The sequence below is a fragment of the Strongylocentrotus purpuratus genome, unplaced genomic scaffold, assembly GCF_000002235.5.
Source record: "Strongylocentrotus purpuratus isolate Spur 01 unplaced genomic scaffold, Spur_5.0 spur5_scaffold_3, whole genome shotgun sequence".
In the NCBI taxonomy this organism is placed as follows: domain Eukaryota; kingdom Metazoa; phylum Echinodermata; class Echinoidea; order Camarodonta; family Strongylocentrotidae; genus Strongylocentrotus; species Strongylocentrotus purpuratus.
In genome coordinates this window covers 27,241,260-27,267,440 of record NW_022145609.1, presented here as the reverse complement: position 1 = coordinate 27,267,440, position 26,181 = coordinate 27,241,260, and the positions used below count along the sequence as shown (strand labels likewise).

General features: G+C 39.6%; 1 protein-coding gene across 1 annotated transcript in view; it reads left to right on the top strand.

Annotated features, from left to right (window-relative positions):
• LOC580769 (receptor-type tyrosine-protein phosphatase S) overlaps positions 1–26,181 on the top strand; it is a 76,934-nt gene that overhangs the window by 37,734 nt on the left and 13,019 nt on the right. Inside the window, 21 exon segments of the mRNA XM_030996040.1 lie at positions 484–594; positions 719–988; positions 1,149–1,439; positions 3,333–3,632; positions 4,365–4,646; positions 5,704–6,012; positions 7,722–7,918; positions 10,809–10,826; positions 14,517–14,634; positions 15,283–15,474; positions 16,216–16,308; positions 16,856–17,146; positions 17,641–17,949; positions 18,425–18,531; positions 19,131–19,341; positions 20,027–20,129; positions 20,492–20,813; positions 21,311–21,481; positions 23,186–23,291; positions 24,864–24,961; positions 25,812–26,111. Coding sequence (XP_030851900.1) covers positions 484–594; positions 719–988; positions 1,149–1,439; positions 3,333–3,632; positions 4,365–4,646; positions 5,704–6,012; positions 7,722–7,918; positions 10,809–10,826; positions 14,517–14,634; positions 15,283–15,474; positions 16,216–16,308; positions 16,856–17,146; positions 17,641–17,949; positions 18,425–18,531; positions 19,131–19,341; positions 20,027–20,129; positions 20,492–20,813; positions 21,311–21,481; positions 23,186–23,291; positions 24,864–24,961; positions 25,812–26,111 — 4,199 coding nt within the window.

Sequence of the window (26,181 nt, the reverse complement as noted above, 5' to 3'; positions counted from 1 at the left end):
TTTTTTTTTTTTTTTAAATTTTAATTTGATGAAGTAATACTCCCAAGGATTTGTATATCTCAGTAAAGAAAAAAGAAAAAATAACAAAATAGAATAATTGGCCTGTCAGTAATTGTGAAAGTCATTCTGTGCGACATTTATTTAGGTCCATTTTTTAGTTCAATCATGTCAATGAGATTAATTTGCTTCTCAATCAGTGATTTTAACATGGTACATATATTTTGAAATGTGATGCATCAGAAACATGAAGAAAATATTACTTACAGATGCACAGATGAAAAGTATGGAAACCTGTAGATCACAACAATAAGGTGAAGAAAAAAACACATCACCTGATATTTTCCCTATTTCTTCATTCCAAAGAAACATATGGAACAGTATCTTCCTGTTTTGTCGTAGAGCAAGTATTTTGTAAATCTTAAACAATCAATGAATGAAACTAATTTCATGTTTTGTTCCTCCTCTTTCTTTTGCCACTACCAGCGGGTCTTCAGTTTTCCAGAGCTCAGCTGTCTGACCAGGGTCGCTATGAGTGTGCCGCCAAGAACTCTCTGGGAACACGCTACTCCGTGGAGGCTCAAGTCTATGTCAAAGGTAAGTTCAGCCACCAATATTCTTCTTATTATTTTTTCTTATTTGTGTGTCATTGAGTTACATTAAGAGGTGTCCTGTTGTCTTTGATACACTGTACTTATCACCGTTCTTGTCCTACCCTCAGATCGTCAAGTGGAGCCTCGCTTTACCATCCTGCCTGAGAACCAGGAGGTGGTACCCGGAGGCAGCGTCAACCTGACCTGTGCTGCCTACGGCTCCCCGATGCCTAGGGTACGGTGGATGAAAGCTGGTATGGACCTGGACGACATGGACGATCTCCCCATCGGGCGCAATGTCCTGCAGCTGAGGGACATCTACGAGTCGGCCAACTACACCTGTGTGGCAACGAGCTTGCTGGGGACCATAGACACCTCGGCTAGAGTCACCGTGAGAAGTGAGTTGCGGGAACATTTTATTGCACGAATTATAGCTGAAGAGAAAAAATTGAGAAAGTTCAAAAATAGATTTTCGATGAGGTCACACTTCACCGCTCTATATAAAATGATCTAATTGTTATTATTATTATTGTTTATTGTTTAAATCTTTCTTTCCAGCACGCCCCAGCGTACCCAACTCACCCGTGGTGACCGGCTACACCTCCTCCTCCCTGACCGTGGAGTGGAGCACCCTGTCCAGCGACACGGTCACCTCCCACGTCCTGGAGTACAAGCGCAGCCGATCTGGCGGCTCCTTCACCGAGATGGAGATACCTTCCCCGCAGGACACGTCCTTTACCATAGAGGGCCTGCTGCCGTACACGGAGTACGCCGTCCGCCTACTGGCGGTCAACTCAATCGGGAGGAGCAACCCGAGCGATGAAGTCACTGCCATGACAGGAGAAGATGGTAAGGAGACGATAACGCTCCCCAGGGAGTGGAGATTGTGCACACAGTGTGTGCAAGCAAGTATTGAATCCAATGACCGGGGTAATAGTATATCTGTAAAGCGCTTAAAGACATTTGTATTAAGCGCTATATGAAAGCGGAATATTATAATGATTTTGAACTTGTATTTAATACGATACTGAAGTCCAAAATATTTTGGTTTCTTGGTTTTGGGTGTATATGAAATATGTTGCCAACATTGCTATTCAGTTGCATCTTTTGGCATAGTATTTATCCTAATTCTAACTCTTTACTTGCTTTCGTTGTGTAACAGCACCAATACAAAAAAATAGAGGGCCAATGTAGTATACTTTGTCACATGTTCAGTGATATGTACCGTATTACTGACAAAATGTGGCAGTCTGTGGTTCCAATATGTAGTATATAAACAGTTATGAAAGCTAGCTAGGAGTCCTTTCAAACTTCTGACAGTGGGTCCTCAACATTGAGGATGTGAGCTGCACCTAAACACTAAACCCATTTATCACCTGGGTGGAGAGTGGCAAATGTAGATTAATGCCTTGCCAAAGGACATTAGTGCCGCTGTATGTGATCAAAATATGAATTCAGCTATATTACTTTAGTAGCCAAGCTAAGTACTAAGTACATCAGTGACTTCATCCAGGTGTGGAATTGAATAGCTTCCGGGACCCATCTATTTATCAAAGACACATGATTGATCGCAAGTTCTAGTAAATCTCTCATGCGACTTCTCAATAATGTTTTATAAGTTTATTGGAATACACCCGAGACCTTGAGGCTTGTTGACTGATGACAGGAAGAACAATTTGTTTGAATGTGCATTATAACCTATAATTGATTGTAATGCTTTTTGATTTGATTTGGTTTGATTTATTGGTTTCTGCATCTTTTTTCTTTTTTTCATCATACATTTTCATGAACATAATATGGCTTGATACAATATTTCAAGTGTATATAATTTTTATACAGATAATAAACGATATTAAACACATTCTGCAATGGACCCTGACTGTTATGTAAACCATTCAACCTGTCATGATGCTACCTGTTATATTTATAGAATAGAATATCGATCATTCAAATTGTCGTAACAATATGAAGATCGAGTTGAAGGAAAAAAAAAACTGTTCCAGTTCTGTCTATACAGGAATTCATCAGCCAAGATTCATTGCCCAAATTAATTTCTTTATTTGGTAATAGTCTGCATGGAAAATAAATGGATTGTTAATGCTATTGCAATAAAAATGTAGATTCTCATAATCATGTATATATCTTCAAACATGTCATGTGACTTGTCTTTCCTAATGACATACCCTGATCTCATCTGCTGAGAACAAGTAGGGCATTAGATTCTGCAGAATTACTAGAAGTCCATACCAGCTTTCATCTTCCGTACCCTAGGGCAGAAGTTTAAGCCCTTCTTGCTTTCAGCACTTTATATGCTCACAAACTCACCTTAAAGGGATTCGGTAACTTTGTCTCAGATCCTTAAACAGAATCCTTGGTTTAGCTCATGCTGCAATCATAATTCTAAACCTTTAGGTCATTCAGGAATCCCATGACTTTTACAAGCTGATTGCTGTCCGATTATCAAGATATTTATGATTGGAAATCGAAACCAAATTTTGCGTTCGCCTAAGGGTTTTCATAACACTACAGTGTATTGGGGAAAACGAGTATGGTAAAACCGGTCACTCAAAGATTTTTACTTTTTTGAGGCACTTCTTGATCATTTTGAAGCACAATTTTTTTCGGGCTTCAATATTATACCATATCACAGACATTGATAACACGTAGGGCCGTGCATCTCATATTTAACATTGTTAAACGATGCTATAACTCTCTCACTCTCTCTCTCTCTCTCTCTTGCAGTGCCTGGTTCTTCGCCCATAGAAGTCCGGGCGCGCCCTCTGAGCGGCAGCACCATCATCGTCCAGTGGAGCGCCCCCACCACGCCCAACGGGGTCCTCAAGGGGTACAACGTCTTCTACACCACCAACCCCAACAGCGATCCCGAGTCGTGGTTCCACGTCTCGGTGGACGCTAGCCGGTCCTTGACCACCATCAGTGACCTGGTGACCATGCAGATCTACTCGGTCAGCGTGTCGGCCTTCACCGTTAAGGGAGAGGGACCATCCTCGTCACCCATTCAAGTCAAGACACAGCAAGGAGGTGAGTAGCGGAGAGTTATTATTGGATGGATGGATTAATGGATACATATATATATATATATATATATATATATATCTATAGTAGGAAGATAGACAGTAGATAGATTAATGAATAGATAGATATATTGAGATTGATGCACAGAAAGACAGGTAGTTTAAAGTGAATAGATGGATGGCTCGATGAAGAACAGATAGATACATTGATAGATAAAAAGATAGATTGGTAGATTAGAAGAAGAAAAAAAAAAACAGATATTTAGATTGATTAGTAGACAAATGCCTTGACAGAAAGGTAAATAGATGGAAAGAGATTACTTGATAGATGTCTTCTTCTACTTTTAAGCTGAGAGAAACTAATAAGTGTTGCTTTCAGTTTTGTATTGATCTCTAAATGTAAACTTCATAATATCCAATCAATTGTATTTTGCATTTGATGATGATTCATATCTTATGAAGTACTTGAAATGAAGTGTTATCTTTAATGAATCTTGAAGTCTCATCAATCAATTCCAGGGAAAAAATACACGGGGGCCCGGGCGAAGTAGCCCCTTAGATGCCAAAAAGAGCCCCTGAAAGTCATAAAAGAGCCAAAAAATATTTGCATAGAGTTCAATGCCAAACAAATTAAGAGTGTTATTTTCATGCAAGCAAGCTTAAAAAGTAGCCCCCCGAAATTTTTTGAATATTTTTTCCCCTGATCAATTCACATTATTCCCTTTACCTTCTCCTCCAGTGCCAAGCCAGCCAGAGCAGTTTGAAGGCGTGGCCATATCTGCCTCCCAGATCCGTCTGACGTGGATGATGCGCGATACGGAGCCCCAGATCATCCGCTACGAGCTCTACTACAATGTCTCCACCAATGACAATGACATGCACAAGACCATCACCCCCACCACCGACTACGTCCTGGACAACCTCCGACCCAACACCCTCTACCACATCCGCCTGGCTGCCCGCTCTGAGACAGGCGAGGGCGCCAGCAGTCCAGTCATCACCGTCCGAACGCAGCAATCAGGTGAGCACCGTGGAAGGGGAAGGGGAGGGGGCAAAGATTGTCCAACAGACATGCCTTGATTTTTAGTTGCATACATAGATGAGGGTATGTATACTGGCTCTGCACATAACAGGGCTCCAGTGCATATGGGCGCACAAATACTTCAGACAGCAACAATTTGGAAATTTGAAGGGGCATATGCATACAGAGTTACAGACTCTAAAAATGGAAATCTAGGCCCCAAGTGGGAAAAAAAAAGTGTGCAACACTGCGTTTGATCATAATGCTTTGTAAATATTTACAATTTTGGGGGGTAATTTTTTAATTTGTATATATATGGACAAAAAAAAAAGAAAAGGAGGCTCGGTATTGAAATTCAGACGCTCTAGGTGAAGGAGGTCAATTACAAATATTTTAGAAATAGGTATGAAGAAAGTCATATGTTAGGAGAAATAAAATCCATTTTATTGAATATAAGATACGTAACTTTTTCGGACCATGGAATTTGAAGTCCGTCTCATACTTTGCACATTACATACATGATTTAATAACTTGACATTACATTTCATTTTAACCCGAATCACATGTTCTTTTTATGAAGTTTTATCACTGCATGCACGATGTATAAAGTCGGTTCCATCTACAAGTAAGACGTGAAACCAGGAATTGATTTTTATTTTTGTAAAACCATATCATAACTGATCCTAACAGAATACCAAGTGTTAAAGTGAAATTTGAACTTGTCTACATTATATGTGTTGTTTTTTGTATTTCCAGTGTATGTGTAAAGCCAGTCCTTTATAATGAAAGATTTGATGAATGATTTTTGTAAAAAAATGTTGTACATGTATGTAGTATTATGTCTCTTGTTTATGTGAAATGAAGTTAGTCTGAGAAGAACAGATTGAGATCAAACCTAAGATGAACAGAATGGTTATGACAGATTACTATCTTGAAGCCCAGTGAACCTAAAGTATGTGTCACTTCAGGCTGTGGTGATACATGTTGACTGGTGACCATATCTCTGATCATCTCGATGTACTAACACAATCCCATCACCCCCATACCTTCCTACCAGCCCCTGGTGCCCCGCCCCAGGAGGTGAGTGGTACGGTGCTGAGCTCCACCAGCATAGAGGTGCGGTGGAGCCCCCCTCCCCTGGAGGACCAGAACGGCGACATCACCGGCTACAAGATCATCTACCGCAAGATGTCCCTGGTGAGCACAAACAACCCGGAGATGAACGTCCCGGTGGAGGCGGACGTGAGGTCGTACGTCCTGGAAGCCCTGCGCAAGTACACGCTCTACGATATCAGAGTGGCGGCGTGCACAGCCATCGGGGATGGTCCGCCTTCCGATTCTTTATCCATCCGTACCGCGGAGGATGGTATGTATCTGTTTTCCTAGGAGCAGAACCCCCCCCCCCCCTCCAAGTGAAGGACCCATCACCCATATAACCTGTTAAACCTTGAGCCTAAGAATAATACAGTTCATCCCCATTATGAAAAGTTGCATGTTTTTCGGACATTGTCCCATCTCTAAAGGGATTATGAATGATTTCTATGTTTCATTTACAGTAGCCTTAGCCATGCCTGTTTGAACAATATGGAATTGTATTCTGTTGATCCAGTATGATAATTCTATAAAATATCTAACAAAATTCAAATGTTGATATCAGGTCCCTAAATCCTGTTATGAATACTAACATCCTCCTCCATACCCCCTAACAGCAACCTGCATGATATATATATAGTTATCTTTCAAATCAATTTTTAACTGAAGTAGTGTATTGTCAATCTTGGATGTAATTATAATATGTTGTCTGTTTTTGTGAACTTTCATTTACTAGCATAGTTTTTCAAAGAAAAATATATTACATGGAATTGGACTAGTCCATAACATGGGCTGTATAAACTCCATTGGTGATAATTACAATATCTTTCCCTTTTAAAGGTACTATGTCCCATTTGCAGGCCAAAAAAATGAAAAAGTTCAATTCCAACTGCATTTGAAAGATAATACTTATTTAGAAATTCCCTAAAAAAAGGTGGGGCTTGAAAATGTCTTTAAGTGGGAAAATAATTACTATTAGTTGTCAAATCGACTTAAGGGCTATAGAGCCCAAAAGTAATAGTCTTGATTTTCAGACAATTGTACCGAATGGTCATACGTTTTATGCTGGGCAAAGATTCAATCAGTTTAATCTTGGCCATCACAAGAAGTAGGTTATTGATGTAGACAAATGCTCATGTACCCTTTACAACTCCTTTCATGTATGTTATTACCAAAGAAGAAAAAAAGCCAGTCAGTCACTCAATAGTGTCTGACAGTGAAGTCTAGCAAGTAACCAGGTTTCCTTGCATAATTTGAATACTAGGACATTGCTCACGTTTAGATTTCATAGATAGGAGATACATGACATATTCATAATTCCTGCAAAGTTCTACAGAATTTGAGGTTGGCTGCAAAAGGGACATAGTACCTTTAACCCATGTGCTGGAAGATTTTTTTTTTAAAGGCCATGATTTGTCAGATTACCATGTCATGCATGTAAGCCACTACAAAATAATAACGTTAAGAATGTATAGACTGAATGGGCTGACCAACTTATATAGTTAGAGAGTCTCGTATATCAAGACAGATCGAAATTCTCAAATTCACGAGACCAGAACAAAATTACTTCTTACAGAATGAGACCATGGGATAAATTTGTTCTCCGTTCATTTTGGTCTTTGAGTACAAAAGCAGAGAGTATAAAAAGGAACATTTTGCTGAATTCATCCATACTTGTGATTTATAGAGGATTACCTGCTTGCAGAGTAGTTTTAATCTATTGAAATAAGACTAGTTCTGTAATTCAAGGATTTGCCTTTTAAGCATATGACTGTCTGGATTAAAGGCCAATTATTCATGCCAGGAACTTTCCACATATCAGAGTTAAGGCTATGTGTTTTTAAATTTTAATAAAGAAATCGGCTGGTAAATACGGTAACATTGGGTTGGGTTGAATCCTTTACCAAGTCAGCCTATGGATGGATGCTGTGAGCTTTGCTTCCATGTACTGAACTATTTTCTTTGGAATCCCATTCTTTGTAGCACCTGAGGGTCCTCCCAGGAAGGTCCGAGTCCGTGTCCACAACTCAACGACGATCAGGGTCCAGTGGCAGGCTCCAGATCCAGACCTCCAGAATGGCGAGATCCGCGGATACCGCATCGATTACCAGACTGTGACGGAGGAAGGCGATCCTGTCGGGTCACCGCAGGTCCTCTTTATCAACCAACCAGACCTAAGGGTGAGTAGCTCTCTCCCCCACATCCTTCTTCCTCTCCTCCTTTTCCACCACCTCTTTCTCGTCGTCTTCGTCGTCGTCGTCCTCCTCTTTCTCCCTCTCCTCCTCCTCTTTCTCCCTCTCCTCTTTCTCCCTCTCCCTCTCCTCCTCCTCCTCCTCCTCCTCCTCCTCTCCCTCATCCTCTTCCTTCCTCCTCCTTTCCCCCATCTTCTTCCTCCACTTCTGTCTCCTCCTCTCCCTCCTCCCCCTCCTCCTCCTTTTCCTCCTCCTTTCCCCATCTTCTTCCTCCACTTCTGTCTCCTCCTCCTCCTCCTCCTCCTCTTTCTCCTCCTCCTCCTTCTTCCCCTCCTCCTTCTTCCCCTCCTCCTCCTCTACCACCTCTTTCTCGTCCTCCTCCTCCTCCTTCCCCTACTCCTCCTCATCCTTCTTCCCCTCCTCATCTTTCTTCCCCTCCTGCTCTTTCCCCTCCTCCTCCTTCTCCTCCTCCTCCTCCTCCTCTTCCTCTTCCTCTTCCTCTTCCTCTTCCTCTTCCTCTTCCTCTTCCTCTTCCTCTTCCTCTTCCTCTTCCTCTTCCTCTTCCTCCTCCTCTTCGTCTTCCTCTTCCTCATCCTCCTTCTCTTCCTCCTTCACACTTTCTCCTTCCCCTCATCTTCTTCCTCCACTTCTGTCTCCTCCTCTCTTTATTCTCTCATCTGTCCATTTCTTTCTGATCCTTTTCCTCCCTCTCCTACCCATGTCTTACTGACCTTCACTCAGATGACATTTGGCTTCCACTAGCACCAACAAACAGCTCCATTTTATGCCTGGATGGAAGACTTGCATTATCTTGGTTGATACTACAACAAATCATTTAAAACCAATTCTACGGCTATTAATTAGTCTTATATTGGTCAATGCAAATCCTACCAAAACAAGGCGGAAACCACCAATGGTGGTAATTTTTTGATAGTCATTTCATATAACTTGCAACAAAGTAATAACTGCACGTTCCTTTTCAAGAATTCAGAGCAAGATCAAACATTCTAAATTACTGATGATGATATAAAATTACTGCACACTGCATTTTGTTCATACGTTACATTTCTGATCATTTAAAAAAAAAAAACATTTCTGATCATGTTGTTCGTACAAACATTCCTGAGTTTAAGTAACAAATTGGAAACCAAATACACAGTGGAATTGCGTTGTTTTAGCATCAAGTACACCCATATTCCACAGACTGCTATGTCCCTAAAATGTTTTACATTCCAAAAAATCAATCCAATTCACCTGTCAAGAAGCTATTACGTCATTTGAGAGAAGAGGGTTGTACTGTTTATTTCATTACCATGGTGATCGTTGGTTGTATATTTGTGTTCTCTTGTCATTGTGTGTGTTGTAACAATGTTATTCTGTGTACCCAACCTCTTTCCAAACACCTATTCCCAATTTCCAAAACATCCATTTCTGTATAAAATCCCCATAATTTGACATCTAGTACTTCAGGAGTTTATGAGTCATGTAGTTCCTTTGGTTCTTGTGTGTAAATCTCTCTCTTATGTTGGGAAATGAGAGAAATACCTTTTCTTAGTCTCTTTCTTTTTATCTCTTATATTCCTCTTTCTAACCATCTGTCACTGTCACTTTACCAAGCTCTGTCTTAATTTTGTCATTGTCTCTCTCACTCGTATTTTTGTGTGTCTTTCTTTGTCCCCCCCCCCCCCCCCTCTCTCTCTCTCTCTCTCTCTCTGTTCTTCATTTTCTGTGTCTTCTCTGGTAAGTTTTCATTCCTTCTCTCTCTTCCTACCTTTCTTATTCCTTACACCTTCCAAGAAGTAGGCACCTTCTATTTGTATGTTATCAATCTGAATTTGAGCTGTCCCTGAAACAGATCAAGCGGTACACAAGACAACCTTCAAAAGTCTCTTCTTAATGTGTTTCTTTCTAGGAAATGAAGGCTAAATGCATGATTTCATTTCGCTCTCATCACATTTTGTTTTATGCGTCATTGTTTCTCATACGTGTATACTGTCCATGTGGTTGCATACTGTGTTTGTCCTTGTTCTGTTTTAAAAAAACATCTAATTTCTTATCATTTTTCTCATACATTTTTCTCATTCTTCTTTGGCTGTAATCTTTTGCTTTTTCATCATGTTTATTTTCTAACAGGCAGCCATTTTGATTGCAATTGGATTTGTTCTTTGTGTGAAATCATTCCTCAAACAATCCAAAGTCCACTTATCAACTTCACTTTTATTTACAACGAGCATGGGACATTTCAATGAATCGCTCATTTATGCACATAGGCGACATTGTGTGTATGGATTTTTTGCATTTCAAAAGTATACCCACTTTAGAATGATGGAAAATGTTGAACCAAATCATGCAACCATTTGAATGCAATGATAAAGATATACATCTCTTTTTAATTTTGTTGGTTATGAGTTTCATCGTAGATATTTTTTTTTGGTATGCATCACTTTCTCTACTTGCACCACTTGGTTTCAATTTTGATTAAGGCAGCCTATGTATTCTGCACTTTAGCAAGAGAACTATATACCAGCACTACATGTTCAAAATATTATTATTTGCACACTGATATTCAATACTTATTCCAAATGGTATCTATCAACAATTTGATTTTATCTGATTATACTTTGCACCATATACTCAACAAGAACACGACTGTATTTGGGTCTGGTTATAATATACTGCAATTTCTAACTCCCAAAAATGTTATTCACAGATATATAGTAAATTAACTTACTGGTATATTTTATGATTGTGTTTTTATTATGAAATTTATTACAATTGTCCTGTATATATCAATATTTATTACTACTTAACACGTGCTAATTGATTAATAACCCCCCTCCTTCCCTCTTTAACTTTTTTTCTCCATTTCCGCATGTAGGATGATATCGAGGATCAGGTAATAGTCTTGAGTTCAGACACCCTTGATTAAAGTTTCTTGTAGATGAGTAGCTCGTACTACCACAAGTATTAACAGATTTTTGTATCTATAAACAAAAAATTAAAAAAAGGAACAGCTGCTTAGCCCTTCCCCAAACCTTGCCCCCTCTTTCTTCTTTGGGTGGGAATGTGTAAAGATGAATGAACAGATACAGATAGATGGTACGACAGACGGATTGATGGTACAACTGGGAGACTGATGGTGCAACTGAGAGACTGATGGTACAACTGACAGACGTAGGATACTATGGACAGATGGATGGTACAGTTGACCAACAGATGGTACAACTGACTGAGGGATAGTATGACTGACACATGAAATAAATGACAGACGAACAGTATAATTGATGTACAACGGTACAACTGACAGACAAACTGTACAACTGACAGACAGAGGATACCACGGACAGACAGATGGTGCAGTTTACCGACAGATGGTACAACTGACAGAGGGATAGTATGACTGACACATGAAATAAATGACAGACAAACAGTATAATTGATGTACAATGGTACAACTGACAGACAAACTGTACAACTGACAGACAAACAATACAACTGACAGACAAACAGTACAACTGACAGACAAACAATACAACAGACAGACTGACTGTACAACTGTCAGACAGATGGCACAAGTGCCAGGTGGATGTGGATGTAAAATCTGATACATTCTGATGGTAGAACTGACAGACGGATGGTACAACTAACTGAGTGATGGAATGACTGACAGACTAAATAAATGACAGACTAACAGTATAATTGATATACAAATGGTGCAACTGACTGGAGAATGGCACAAGTGACAGACAGATGGTGCAACTGTCAGACGGATGGCAAAAATGCCAGATGGATGTAACATCTGATACATGTTAATGTTAGAACTGACAGACAAATGGTATAAATGACTGATGGATTGTACAACCGACAAACAGTTAGACTGACAAGAAAGTAGGAAGATTTAGACCTACAGGCAAACACACAAATACAAACATACAATGAAGACACTCTGGTATCTGAACAGACAAACAGATAATCTCTCCACCAGATCTGTACTGTTCATTCATCACAGCGTTACAAAAATGCCTATTTTGAGCGCTCCTGGGTAGGTACCCTTTCCTCCTTCTTTGTTGCATATAAACGCACCAGTGATATAAATGCCACCCTGCACAACAGCTATGAATCCCACAATCACACAATAGTCCCACCTGTAGTCAATCGTGGTGCAATATTTTACCCTAATTTTTATGAGAAAGAAATTACTAAACATGTATTTTATCACAAGGACCTGTTTTATTTCAAATAATGAACAACTAATTTGAAAAAAAAGAAAGACATCATTTCAAGCACACTTTTAATGGCAGCTTTAAATTAGCATTGTAAATACAAATGGATGTTTATTGCTTTTTGATTATTTTCATTACTCGGCTTAATAAATTGCAAAGCTCAATCATTAAATATATGCAATTGGAAAGTGCCAAAGCTTGCATTTGCAACGAAAAAATAATGCACAAAATAATCAGAATTTACTCTTGCAGCATTAGCTCATTTTTTTTTTTTAAAGATTGCACACAGCTGAAGTTTCTCATCAAACTATGTCCTTTTGATTTTGCAGTATGTAGGACACAACTCCCCACAATCACTTGAGACATAACAAAAACATTTGTTTTTTATTATTTAAAGAAAAAATGCAGAAAGATCAAACAAAATAAGCTGTTGCTTTTGGTATTAGTGCACTAACACCTAACATTATAACCCTATTGTTTAATAACTAATCCTAACATCTTTGGTTTTACAGAACTAATATTTAACAAAATAGGTAGATGTTATTATATGCACTTTATTGATTTATTATTTTTTTTTAATTTGACTTGAAATCTTTCTTTTAATTGATCCAAATCCTCCTTAATAGGAATGACAGTATCGTGAAATAAATTGAAATTTCAAGAGATCAACTTAATATATCTGCTCAATTTGTTCTGCTCTTGATTAAAAGAGTGTAATAACTGTTATATGAACTTACATACTGAAGATATTTTCTTTTTGGCAAAAGGCTTAAGTAGCATCCATTTTGAAAAACTAAAAATTGACCCCATAGTTTTTTGTAAAAGTTGACCTTATCAATTTTTGTAAAAGTAATGAGATGCTTGTGTGAAGATGACTCCCCCAAAATTAAAGACAAGATCTCGGCCCGTGATATAGATATATATTTATGTACAGTATAATAAATCACGTCTACAATAGATCAAATGATTTATTTATCGCTATCTTGTTTTCCAAAAGGTAAAATAAATTTCCTTGCAAACCTTCAATTTAATCTCTGTCAATATGCTTTCAATTATTTAATCTCAAGAAGTCGGTCCCATTCAGTTATTTCCTTGTTTGTCCAGCCCCATCTACTCTAAGCTTACTACCGGTATCTATCTGTCAATGTTAGCAATTTAGCCAAGAAGAAGTACCAGAGATGAGGATCCCCCCCCCCCTTTTTTTTCTTCCTTTTTTAACCCCTGATTTTCCCTCCCACTTTTGTTGTCTTCCAGAGCTGACAATTTGATTTATGCATGTGTATTAATACACCATTCATACCCTTCACTCATATTACTGCATGACTTCACTTTTTAAACTACATCGCATGAAGCACAAATGCATTCATAACTAATGTCTTGATTACCCAGCTTTTTTCCACCCATATTTTTAGTTTCTGTTTTCCGATACTGTCATTCAGTGAAAATATCACTAGTTATTCTGTGCATATCCTAGGATATGAATGATTGCTGTGGTGATTTTTCTCGTATTAGGTGTGTGCTGTTCTTTCTCTTTAGAGTGTGTCAGACATGTGTGTCTGTCACAGTTGGTCGTGAGATGGCTTGAAGAGGCATGATTGAGCTTCGTTGGTATCAGTGGGTGCCTATCAAGTATGCCGTACAATATTGCAGCAGAGTTTGTCCATCAGAACATTATTTCATGCCACCTACACACTGCTGAGACATACAAGAAAAAAAGGAAAAATTAATCTTGCACCAAGCAATACTCTTTCTGCTGGGAGTCAAAAAGCATTAATGTGTGTCCTTTAAAGCCCCTCTGCACTAGTTTGGCATGGAGCAATAAGACCTCCCTGCAAGGTCATTGATAGATGGTTCTTTCATCATATCAGCTCTCAATTAACATAAGAAAAAGGGCATCGTGGGTGATCAACGGGTACCGCTTAGGCTTTATTAACTGTATAGAGGGGGCAAGTAGCTGTAAGTAGTGCAGTGGGGCTTTAAAGCAGAGTTAATATCCTTCAGACTCTCAGCTGGAAGTTTGGAGATAATATGAAAATATACTGCTGCTTTGGGCTCTTAGGGGAGCTTTGGAAAAAAAAAAAATGCTTTCATATATTCATTGACAAGAAACACTGCTGCTTCACAATGCGAGGGTAGCTTTGAAATAGACAATGTTTGCTGCACATTTTTATTGACAAGAGGCCTTGTTAATACACTGCTGCTTTGTAAGGGTAGCCTTGAAATTGGCAAAGTTTGCACATTTTCATGTACAAGATGCCTTGTTGTTACACTGCAAGTATTGAGGTCATGTGGGTAATTTTTTAGAGATGTGCTTACATGTTTTTTACAAGATTCTATTCCCTTTGGCTCTATTTGATGTCTAGGTGGCTGTACTGAGTGATCTCCTGCCCAAAACGTTCTATTCCATCGAGATAGCTGCTTTCACTGTCCGTGGGGATGGCATTCGAAGCACCACCGAGATCCAGCAAACTCCTGGAGAAGGTAGGTTTCTGTCATCTGCGTGATTGGTTTAAAGGGCTTGGAATTATGAATGTGCCATCTCTCTCTCTCACTCTCTCTCTTATCTTTTCTCTCTTTCTTTCTTTCTCTCTTGTCTATATTCTTTTAAAGGGATTGGGTATTTTTGTCTCAGATTCTGAAACATATCCTGGATTTAGCTCATGCTGTAATCATAATTATAAACCTTCAGGTTAGTCAGGAACCCCATGATTTTTACAAACCGATTGCCTATCCTATTAGCAAGATATTTATGATTGGAAATCAAAATTTCAAAAACTGTTTTTATAACACTACAGTCTATTGGGGAAAATGAGTATGGTAAAACCTGTCACTCAAAGATTTTTTACTTTTTTGAGGCACTTCATGATAATTTTGAAGCGCAATTTTTTTTAGGGCTTCAATATTACACCATATCACAGAGACTGATACCAGGTAGGGCCAAGCATCTCAGATTTTTCATTGTTAAACGATGCCTTTAAACATTTTCTGCTTGTACACCTGTACTCCCTTTATATATATATATATATATATATCCTTCTATGCCCCTTTATATTCTCTTCATATCTCTTTCTAGCTTTTTTTTCCTTCAAACACTGATAAGTTGCATGTCAATTTGTGATCTTTCTGCAGTTCCCACTACCCCAGTGGCCTTCCGCGTGGAGAACAATCTGGACGACACCTACACGGCCACCTGGTCACCACCGGTCGAAACCCATGGTGACCTGGTGACCTACAGGCTGAGCTACGGTCCAGAGAGTGGACGTCCACTCTACTTGGACCTCAGGCCGAGCGAGTTCCAGTCCTACACGTTCGATGATCTCAGTAAGTTCTCTTGCCAGCCTTGACTTAATGACACTTCCTTGAAATCACATGTATTCTACAGCATATTAATACATATGCACTCCTTTTTACAATGTGCTTAATATTGATATTTATTAATCTTTCTGTTCTTATTACTTCAATAACTATAGATATATATATATATATATATATATATATATATATACTTACATTTTCTACCAAAATTATTGGCAGACATCACATATTTGTGGTTTTGAACATTCAGGGTTTTTATACTGTTGAAAAGAATTCACCGTCATTCCAAAATTCATGATTACCTATGATTGAGAGAATGTATTAAAAAAATGGAAATTTCATGTTCATGCTTTTGTTTCCTCTCTTGACCCCAACTCCACTTTTAAAGATTCATATTTTAAAGCCTATCTGCACTAGTTTGGCCAGTTTGAGATTAGACCTCCCTGCATGGTTACTGGCAGGGGGTTATCTCGTCAAATCAGCACTCACTTGACATAAGAAAAAGGGGACCATGGGGAATCAACGGGTACTGCTTAGGCATTGTTGGCTGTATAGAGGGCGCAAGTAGCTGCAAGTAGTGCAGTCCCGCTTTAAGGCTAGCATTCTTTGAAATATCTAATGTTTTGTATAGACGAGTCAGTGAAAATCAGTCGCCCATCTGTACCATACCTCGGAGTACCTTTGATGGTATTCAAATATGTTATAAATTTTGAGTTTTTCTGACTGTTTTGACTTTGCTTCCTCTAGGACTGGGTACCAGATACGAGTTTAAGCTGACAGCATCCAATGAAGAGGGAAACAGCAATGAAGCTATCTTCTACTATACAACACATGAAGGAAGTATGTACATACTAACATTACATGAATTTTTGTTGTAACTTTTGTAAATTTGAAGAGTCACACAATATTTTGTGATTACTTGTCGCATAGCTTTGTATTTATTATGTTGTGGGATTGATTTTTATCTTCCTTTAATAGTAGTTTAAGTAAAGCATTTACATTACATACTGTACATACAGTATGACAAGTTTTCAGTTTAAAAAAAAAAAAACCCTCTTTGGAAGTCCATGTTCTAAACATGCCATTAGACATCAAACTTCCCTCTGTGTTTCCCTTGAGCACAGGTTCTAAATGGAGTTTAAAGGTGGAATGGTATATAATAATAATAATAATGATATTCTGCTTTTGTATACCTATACAGATATATCATTACCCCGGTCATTGGATTCAATACTTGCCCATACTTATTGTGCACAATCTCCACTCCCTGGGGAGCATTCCAGCCATATAATGCCCTCCTGTTCAGAAGACCTACGTGTACTCCCTATTGCCCTTTAGCAGTCTCCATGCTTTAATACTACTAACCAAACCCTCTTGATCTTTCCAGCACCCTCTGGCTCCCCGATGAACGTGACAGCCTCGCCCCTCTCCAGCAGCTCCATCAGCGTCTCCTGGGACCCGCCCCTTGAGGAGGAGCGCAACGGCCTCATCCTCAAGTACACCATCCGCTACTACTCCTCGGCCATGCCCACCGAGCTGACCAACCGGACCACGGAGACGGACATCGTACTGACCAGTCTGGTCCCCAATACGGCCTATTCCGTGGAGGTCAGGGCTCACACCAGCGTCGGGCCGGGTCCCTACAGTACCAAGGATATCGCAACGACGCCAAGAGAAGGTGAGGATTGGTTTGCTTTCTGAGGTTGGTGGTCAACATTCCCCCTCGCCTGATAAATGTTACATGTCAGTCGAGAAGATAGGCAAAGGGGATATACATGTACAAAGCACTGCCACTGCTTTCTTTAGTAATGTAGTCCGATGCCGTGGGCTACCCTTGAAAATATAAAGTTTATTTTCAATTGCTGTATTATCATACATGAGATGAATTGCCCTCTTAATATTTGATTAAATCTTTTGCATAATCTGTATTTTTATCACTGTCCATTGTATACAAAAGCCTTGTGTAATTGCATCTGCTCATTATCAAGAATTACAAACAGCATGCTGTTCATCATGATATTATTTCATTAAAAAAAAGAATAATCTGACAACATGAATTTTATCTTTCATCTTGTACCTGTTAGAGATTTTAAGGGCACATGACATTGCTGTGTTCATGACTGTAAGATACCAATCGTTATTCTTTTATTCTCGCCCCCCCCCCCCATTCAGCTCCAGCAAGTGCCCCTCTGGACCTGCGCTGTGCCGCACCCCACGGCACCCAGCTCGAGGTCAAATGGAGCCACCCCAGCAACATCCAACGCTCAGGCCCCGGCTACAACTACCTCGTCTACAGCACCAACAGCGCGGACAACACAGACGTGAGCACGTGGGGGCGCCCTGTCTCGGCGGGGGAGTTCACCAAGCTGGAGCTGCGGGGTCTGCAGGAGGAGACCACCTACTACGTGGCCGTCAAGCTGGACACGCCCGAGGGGAATTCCCCCCTGTCTCAGATCATCACATGTCTCACAGGAACATCAGGTAAGGGTGCGGTGAATCAACCATAGACCTTGAATAGCTAGACAGGTATTGTTGTATTAGCCATAGTTATGATATATGAATAACTAGATGACCAAATGAAATCAATCATACTGTAGATATAATTCAGTAATGCATACATATCTTTGTTATAAAATTGCATGAGCTGTATGCTTTATATAATTTAATTTATTGTTAATAGTCTGAAGGGGAAATACACATTGCATTGAGCAGTTGAGAAAATGCTGAATACTCATGGTGTTATGGATATATGACTCCAGTGTCTGTCTGTCTCTCTCGCTCTCTCTCTCTGTCTTGCTCTCTCTCTCTATCTATCTTGCCATATCTGTCTGTCTCTCTCTCTCTCTCTCTCTCTGAATTAGATCAGAAGATTTATTTTCACCTTTGCTAACATTTAGATGTTTAGTCTTATTTGTCTTATTCTGCATCTTCTTTACCCTCATTACATGTCTTCCAGCCCCGTCGGAACCCAGATCGTTTGATGCCCACATTGCGTCTGATAACACCATCAATCTGGTCTGGTCCGAGCCCAGTGATATCCCAGGCAGGCTCAAGGACTACGTGGTGAGTAGAAAGCTCTACAATTCTACCATCCCATGTAAATTATATTAAAGTGAAACCTGTATATAAAGACCACTCAAGGGAGACAAGAAAAGTGGTCTTTGAAGGCAGGTGGTCGTTTAGATAAGGTTTTCTCCCGGCCCCCCCACTCAGTGTTATTTAGGGTACGCATATGCGTGTTCCAACCGACCCCCCCTTTTCAGCAAAAGTCCGGTGTGTAAAGTCAATACGGCTCGACCTTTTTCTTTTGTATACGAGCCTTTTTCCGCACCCCCCCTTTTCAGCAAAAGTCCGGTGTGTAAAGTCAATACGGCTCGACCTTTTTCTTTTGTTACGAAAAGGACATTTTGGCAACACGCATGCGGTCATTTTGAAACCTGAGTGGGGGGGCCGGGGGTTTTCTAGTACGCTGTTCAAGGGAAACAAAAAATTTGGTTTTTATAGACAGTTGGTCTTTCTACACAGGTGGTCGCTATTTCCTTCAATGTCTTCCTGGTATCAGTATATAAAGCAAAATAACCAGGCATTGAATGACTTATGTATTCATTGATTTTGATGTTTGTATCCAAAATAATTCAACAATTGTGTTTCATCATTCCCAGATCAAGTACCATACGAGCGACGACTTCAGGAGGGAGTACCCCGACTATTACGACGGCGGCGGAGAGATTGAGATCCTTGCCTCGGAGCAACGTGTCTCCTTGAGTGGCCAGCTCTTCAAGCCTAACATGGAGTATGAATTCAACATCACGGCCAGGACGGAGGCCATCAGGGGACCGCCGGCTAGCATCCTCGTCAGGACAAGAATACAAGGTGCGTAGGGGACTTTTGTCTCCATGGAATAACTGTTACTTTAATGTAGAGTTGACCTTGTGTAAACTGCGCTTTTGTTAAAGGGGGGGGGGGGGGGTAGCATGACAACTGCACGTAAACGAATGGACTTGATTAACGGTCCACACGCTGGCTTTCGCGAAACAGACCAAACTTCTCCTCACGATTCGGTTTCATGTATGTTTTAGCTTGTGAATACTGCGGTCGCGTCATCCGTACTCGTATTATACCCGATTGGCCCCTTGACAAGCCACGGGAAAGACACATAGTCTCGTCATGCTACACCCCCATTAGCTAATTACATTTCTTTGATGTGAGTTAATAATGTTAAGAGTGAGCATTTATACCTTCTCAAAGAGGAAATAAGTGTTTGGGACTGAATTTCTAAATTGTCTTTGACATAAAATATTGTGTGTTGTGTCTTAACAAGCAAAAATATCATTATTATCGTTGGATAATCCTATAAATCTAATAATTCAACATTCACAATTTGAAAATAATTTCTGAATTCAAGTTTACTTCATTTTTTTGTGTGTGTGTGTAAATTGATATTGTAATCTATTTGATCACACATTTTTAAAACAATTTAGAAGATAATATATTCTGTGTGGCAGGATTTGAAGTTCAGAAATTGCATTTATTATAATTGATTATGATTTGATTGTAGCCCTGGAGCATATACCAAAGCCCACCATACAGAACAGTACCATGAATGGACAGAGTATCAAGATAGCGCTGCCCACGATCACTCAGAATGCTGCCCTCTTGGAGTAAGTATCCAACTCTCTCATTCTTTTCAATGGTGTGTTTCCCTTGAAAACAGTTTCTCATTAAAACATGTTCTAAAGGAACCTGTCTACAAAGACCACTTTTTGTGTTTCCCTTCGGCGGTCGCTGTAGACAAGTTTGACTGTATTACTATTACCAGGAGACCATTACTATAATATTGAAATAATTGCATCTACCGTAGGTTAATTTCCACAATTTTAGTACTCTCTACGACTTCTGAAATTTCAATTCAATGAGACTCCCCATGGCACTTTTACATTGCATTAACCTGCTCCCACACACCCTTGATATTTTGTTGATAAGTTGTTTGCATTTAATTTGTTACTTCTCTCCATCCTCGCAGCTACCTGTACGTCATCGTCATCGGGCTGAGAAACAAAAACGGCGAGCCCGTGGCCCTGACCATCAGCCCCAACGACATCAAGACGGAAGACCTCGAGATCCAGTCCCGCGGCAGGAGGAGCGCGCAACACCCCCGTAGCCGCAGGGCCGCCACGGGCCAAGACACAGAGCCGTACATCGCAGCCAAGCTGAACGGGGAGGAGATGCCCGCGTCGTTTGTGATTGGGGACGGCAGCGAGGTGAATGGGTATAGGAATAAACCTCTCAAAGAGGGCGAATACTACACCCTCTTCACCAGAGCAGTCATTCTCAGTGAGAATGGGGTAAGTGATTGGACATATCAACCACAAATTACATCTTTCCTTTGCTTTTTTTTATACAATTCTACCTCAATGAGTCTTTTCTCCCTTCTTTGAATCCATAGAAGTTATCTTTTTTTAATGTATTTTATACAGTTATGTTGCTTTTGTTGATTCTTCACTCTTGTCACCAGTTATCCACTTTCAGAACTCAACTAAAGACTTACTTATTTCAGATTGCATACAATTAGTCACTGCTTTTTGTCTTTGCCAGTTAGAATCATGAACAGACATTTTCGGGCGGTTTTTCGGTCTCATCAGCGCTTTTGATTAGGCAACTAGATATTGTCGCTTTATAAATTCCTGGATTGGATATTAGATTGGATTGGATTTTTGTTAAAAAAATAAAAGCTAGATGCGATATCATGAAGTGTTCCAGACGAAATGTCCTGAGTAGAGAAGGGCGAAGATGAAATCCAGTACCTCATGATGATATCCTTTCTCCTCCCATCCATCTACAGACCAAGCTTGAAACCTCCAGTCCGTTTGCTGCCCCCATCAAAGCAGAGCAGCCCGTCGCTGGTCCTCAGGTCACACCCAAATCAGACAACCTCATGATCATCATTGCTGCGGCCGTCGGTGGCGTGGTCATCCTCCTCCTCGTTGTCCTCATCATCTTCTTTGTTCTCAGGTGAGAAGTGGGCCATAGTGGTTTGGGAGCTTCATTCACGATTGATGGTTTAACTAGGGTTTAACTAGGGTTGTACGACACGACACATGCTGGGCAACAATTGATCTGCAGTCTATTAACACTAATCAAAATCTGCATCTAAACCCTGGACAATGTAATGTTCTAACCCCAAACCTAATCTAAAATCCAACACTCATCCTATATCTGTTAAAGTGACTCTGTAACATTGCCTCAGATTCTGAAACAAAATCCTAGATTTAGCTTATGCTGCAATCATAATTATGAACCTTTAGGTCAGTGAGGAATCTCATGATTATCAAGTTATTTATGATTGGAAATCAAAATTTCATTGTTCGTTTTCCTAACAGTGTTTATAACACTACTAATTGGGGAAAATGAGTATGGTAAAACTGGTCACTCAAATATTTTTACTTTTTAGAGGCACTTCATGATCATTTTGAAGTGCAATTTTTTAGGTCTTCAATATTACACCATATCACAGACACTGATTGCACGTAGGGCCATGCATCTCAGATTTAACTTTGTTAAACGTTGCCTTTAAGAATGAAAGCCCATAGCAATTGAGATAGATCACCAGATTTTTAAACAATCGATGTAGAAGTGTTTACTTAATTCATTGTAATTCATTTGCAAAGGTGAAATGAAATTCCCTTTTAAAGCAAAGTCACTGACATATATTTTCATCTAATAGTGTGTATGGTGCTATAACAATTGGTTGAATATATTGATCCATTATTAACATTGCTACCTTTACTGATTCCCTCCCTCTCCCAACCTCCATCCTTTGAATGCTGCCTCCCCGCCTGCCTGGTGTATCCTCCCCTCTCATCTCCAACACCCATAGGAGGTAAATATAGACCACTAACAAAGATATTAGAACAGTCTTACTAAAATATATATATATATGTTCATGCTTGATAGTTACAAAATATGAGTTTCAGAAAGCTGTTTGTGCTTTAAAGAGATACAGGGAGAAAGAGAAAAAAATGAAGTGGAAAGAAAAGATATAATTTTGAATAGTTATACTCATGGGGTGGTATTCTCATAAGTTAAGCTGGGACTAAGTCCAGACTAAAGAATTTTAGTTCACACTTCTATGGAATGCTAGGTTTCATCTTCCTCCTTCAATATTCATGACAAATATAATATACCAAAGACCTTGTTGAAATTTAGTTCATACTCATATTATCTTTTTCTTCCCATTTCATTGCAAAATTAAATTTGTGGACACTTTTCATTGAAGGATTAAAATAATCTGTACAGGTAAATCAGTTGGCAACAGGCACTCCATAAAAGTGTGGACTAACTAAGTACGCGCTAACTTAGTACTCGCTACCGGAATAACACCCATGAGGATTTAAGATAAATGATGAGCGGGGTAGATTGACTATATTATGAAGAGATTGTAATTGTGGAAATGAGGAAAAGTCATGAGGATATATTGAAAAATGTCCCTGTAGGAAATGGTTTGAATGTGACTCCCCTCAGAATTACATATTTTTTCTCCTGAATATTTTGCTTTGCTTGATAACCTGTAGCTAGCAATCATGTTTGTTTTTAATTGTAGAATACTCGATGTGTAATGCACATGATGTATTTAATGAATAATCACACCGTATGTAGATGAAATGTGACTAGTGAGGGAGAAATTTGTATGATTGGATTTTTTTTGTTTAATGTTTGTAGACGACGGGAACCCCGGCCTCCGAGTGCAAACAAGAGAAAGGATAACACAGAGAGCAACCTGGCAGACCCTGTAGAGATGAGGAGACTCAACTACCAGACCCCAGGTAGGTTTCTAGCAATTTCATCATCATCATTTTTATTGGCGTCAGTGTCATCGTCATCATCACCATCATCATCATCTTTATTGGCGTCATTGTCATCATCACCATCTTCATCGTCACCATCATCCTTTCAGAAACCATTATTTGTATCATTATCATCACCATCATCACCATCAGCATCATCATCATCATCATCATCACCATCACCACCATCATCATCATTACGATCATCACATCAGCATCACCATCATCACCATCAGCATCAGCATCATCATCATCAGCATCATTATTATCATCACCATCACCATTTTCATCATCATTTTCATCATCATTTTCATCACCATCATCCTTTCAGAAACCATTATTTGTATCATTATCATCACCATCATTTATCAAAATTATCACTATTATCATAGTCATTTAACCCTTACTGTACTGGGCTATTTTGAGCACCTCCTGACTGGGGGGGGGGGGGGGGGGCCTGGGAGGCCCCCCCCCCCTATGATCTCGGCCGTCGGATGTCCGATGAACACAAAAATTTGCATGTTTGTAGATATTTACGTAACGAACAAGATGGTGTAATTAGTTTTTTGCAAATATGCAAATTTTTGTCGTTATAGCCTAATTAATTATGCAAAATGCTAATTTTATGCATTTTACAGAAAACGTGTCAACTTCACTTTTTGAACGTTGAAACTCATTATTCATATGAAACTTCTTTTCTAACACAAAATATTTATTTGGATGTAATTAATAATGATAATTTATGCAAATTTGATGCGATTTTCAAATAATTATTTTCTTATGTATTTTATTGTTTTTTTATTTCTTATTATATCTATTGTTTTTATTTCTTATGTATTCTTTTGTTCTGGAATACATCAAGTTACTTTGAGAAACACATAAAAGCAATTCGATATCAATTCATATCACCCACTTAGGAAGGAATACATCTAAACCTGTATTCACATTTCTGCTTGTACATGAATATATGCAATTATAGCATATTTTTGATGACATGCGCATACTAATTGTTATGTAACACCTCACAGGTATATCCGATTGCGACGAAAATGGTATCAAAACGTGCGTAAGACTTGAGGGAAAAAAGTCATGAAACGACAATTCAAAATTTCAAGCGGTTGCGGCGCAATCTCCGAAAATGTCGAGGGGGGGGGCCTCCCAGGCCCCCCCCCAGTACAGTAAGGGTTAAGTCATTATTCAAAACACCATTATCATAGTCGTCATGGTCATCATCATCATCGTCACTATCATCATCACCACCACTATGTTCATTATACCCGTCTTCATCGTCATCACCATCATCATGACAACCGTCATCGTCATTGTCAGCATCATCACCATCATTATCATTGTCATTTTCATCATCATTGTTATACTCATCATCATCATCACCCATGCATCATCATCTTAATTATTATCAAGATTCCAATGGCATTCTTCAATCTTGAATTTTGTTATTGATTACGTTATGCGTTCAGTTGCGTACAAACAAGTCAGATAATACAAACTGAGTCTTATAACCAATGTTCCTTCTCTTCGTATTTCAAACAGCAATGATGTCCCATCCTCCCATCCCAGTCTCCCAGTTCCAAGAGCACATCGAGAGGTTAAAGGGCAACGATGCCATGCTTTTCTCACAAGAATATGAGGTATGTAATAATCTGGATTTATATAGTTCTTGGTATGAAATACCGTCTCTAAGCGCTTTACAGATATTATTAACCCGGTCATTGGATTCATTCATGCACAACGTCCACCATCTCCACTCCCTGGGGAGTATTCCTACCATATGGTCACTGTGAGGGCATATGGGAATAGCTAACATAAAGGCTTTTGTCACCCTACCAGGTCCCCAATTCTCTCCTGGGTATGGAGTGGCAAATGTAGATTAATGCCTTGCCAAAGGAAATTGTATTACTAGTTCCTTCTGTCTTGATGGATGTACATACAGTATATTAAAAGAAGTTTTACTGATGTAAATGAAATGCACTCGGTGATGCATTTCTTTAAAATTGTAATAGTAGATACATTGACAGTTTCCTTGTCCTTGCCAATAATCAGTCTAAGCTTGCCTTGCTCTTGATATTACAATATCGAAAGTCCACGAATTGAAATGATGGAAAAAATTATGTAAACATGACTAGATATTTGTTCCATTAATTGCAGTGTGGTACATGTTTGTAACCTGGAAAGTGTATAACAATATACAGTTAAACCTGCTTTAGTGACCACTTGTCTACAAGGAATACATATTTTGTTTCCCTTCATAATGTTTCTCATTGAAACATGTACTTAAGGAACCTGTCTACAAAGACCACCTGTCAACAAAGGCCACTTTTTGTGTTTCCCTCGGGCGGTCGCTAAAGACAGGTTTAACTGTAAATGATCCCTACCATCGATAATCACACAAGTCTGTAACATTTGAGAGAGAGAGAGAAGTAGATACAAGGCAGATTGAATCATTCTGTGGTTCTGTTTTTTTATCAATGAATCGAACAGTCGATAGAGCCAGGCCAGCAGTTCACCTGGGACCACTCCAACCTGGAGACGAACAAGCCCAAGAACCGCTACGCCAACGTCATCGCCTACGACCACTCCCGCGTCATCCTCTCCCCCATGGAGGGGTTGCCGGGCAGCGACTACACCAACGCCAACTACTGCGACGGCTACCGCAAGCAAAACGCCTACATCGCCACCCAGGGGCCGCTCCTGGAGACGATGGCAGACTTCTGGAGGATGGTCTGGGAGCAGAGGACCAATACCATTGTCATGATGACCAAGTTGGAGGAGAGAAATAGGGTGGGTTCCTCTCGTCCACTCTGTCTCTTTTGGAGTTCATTAAATTTCTTGATGATGAGGTCATTCCATG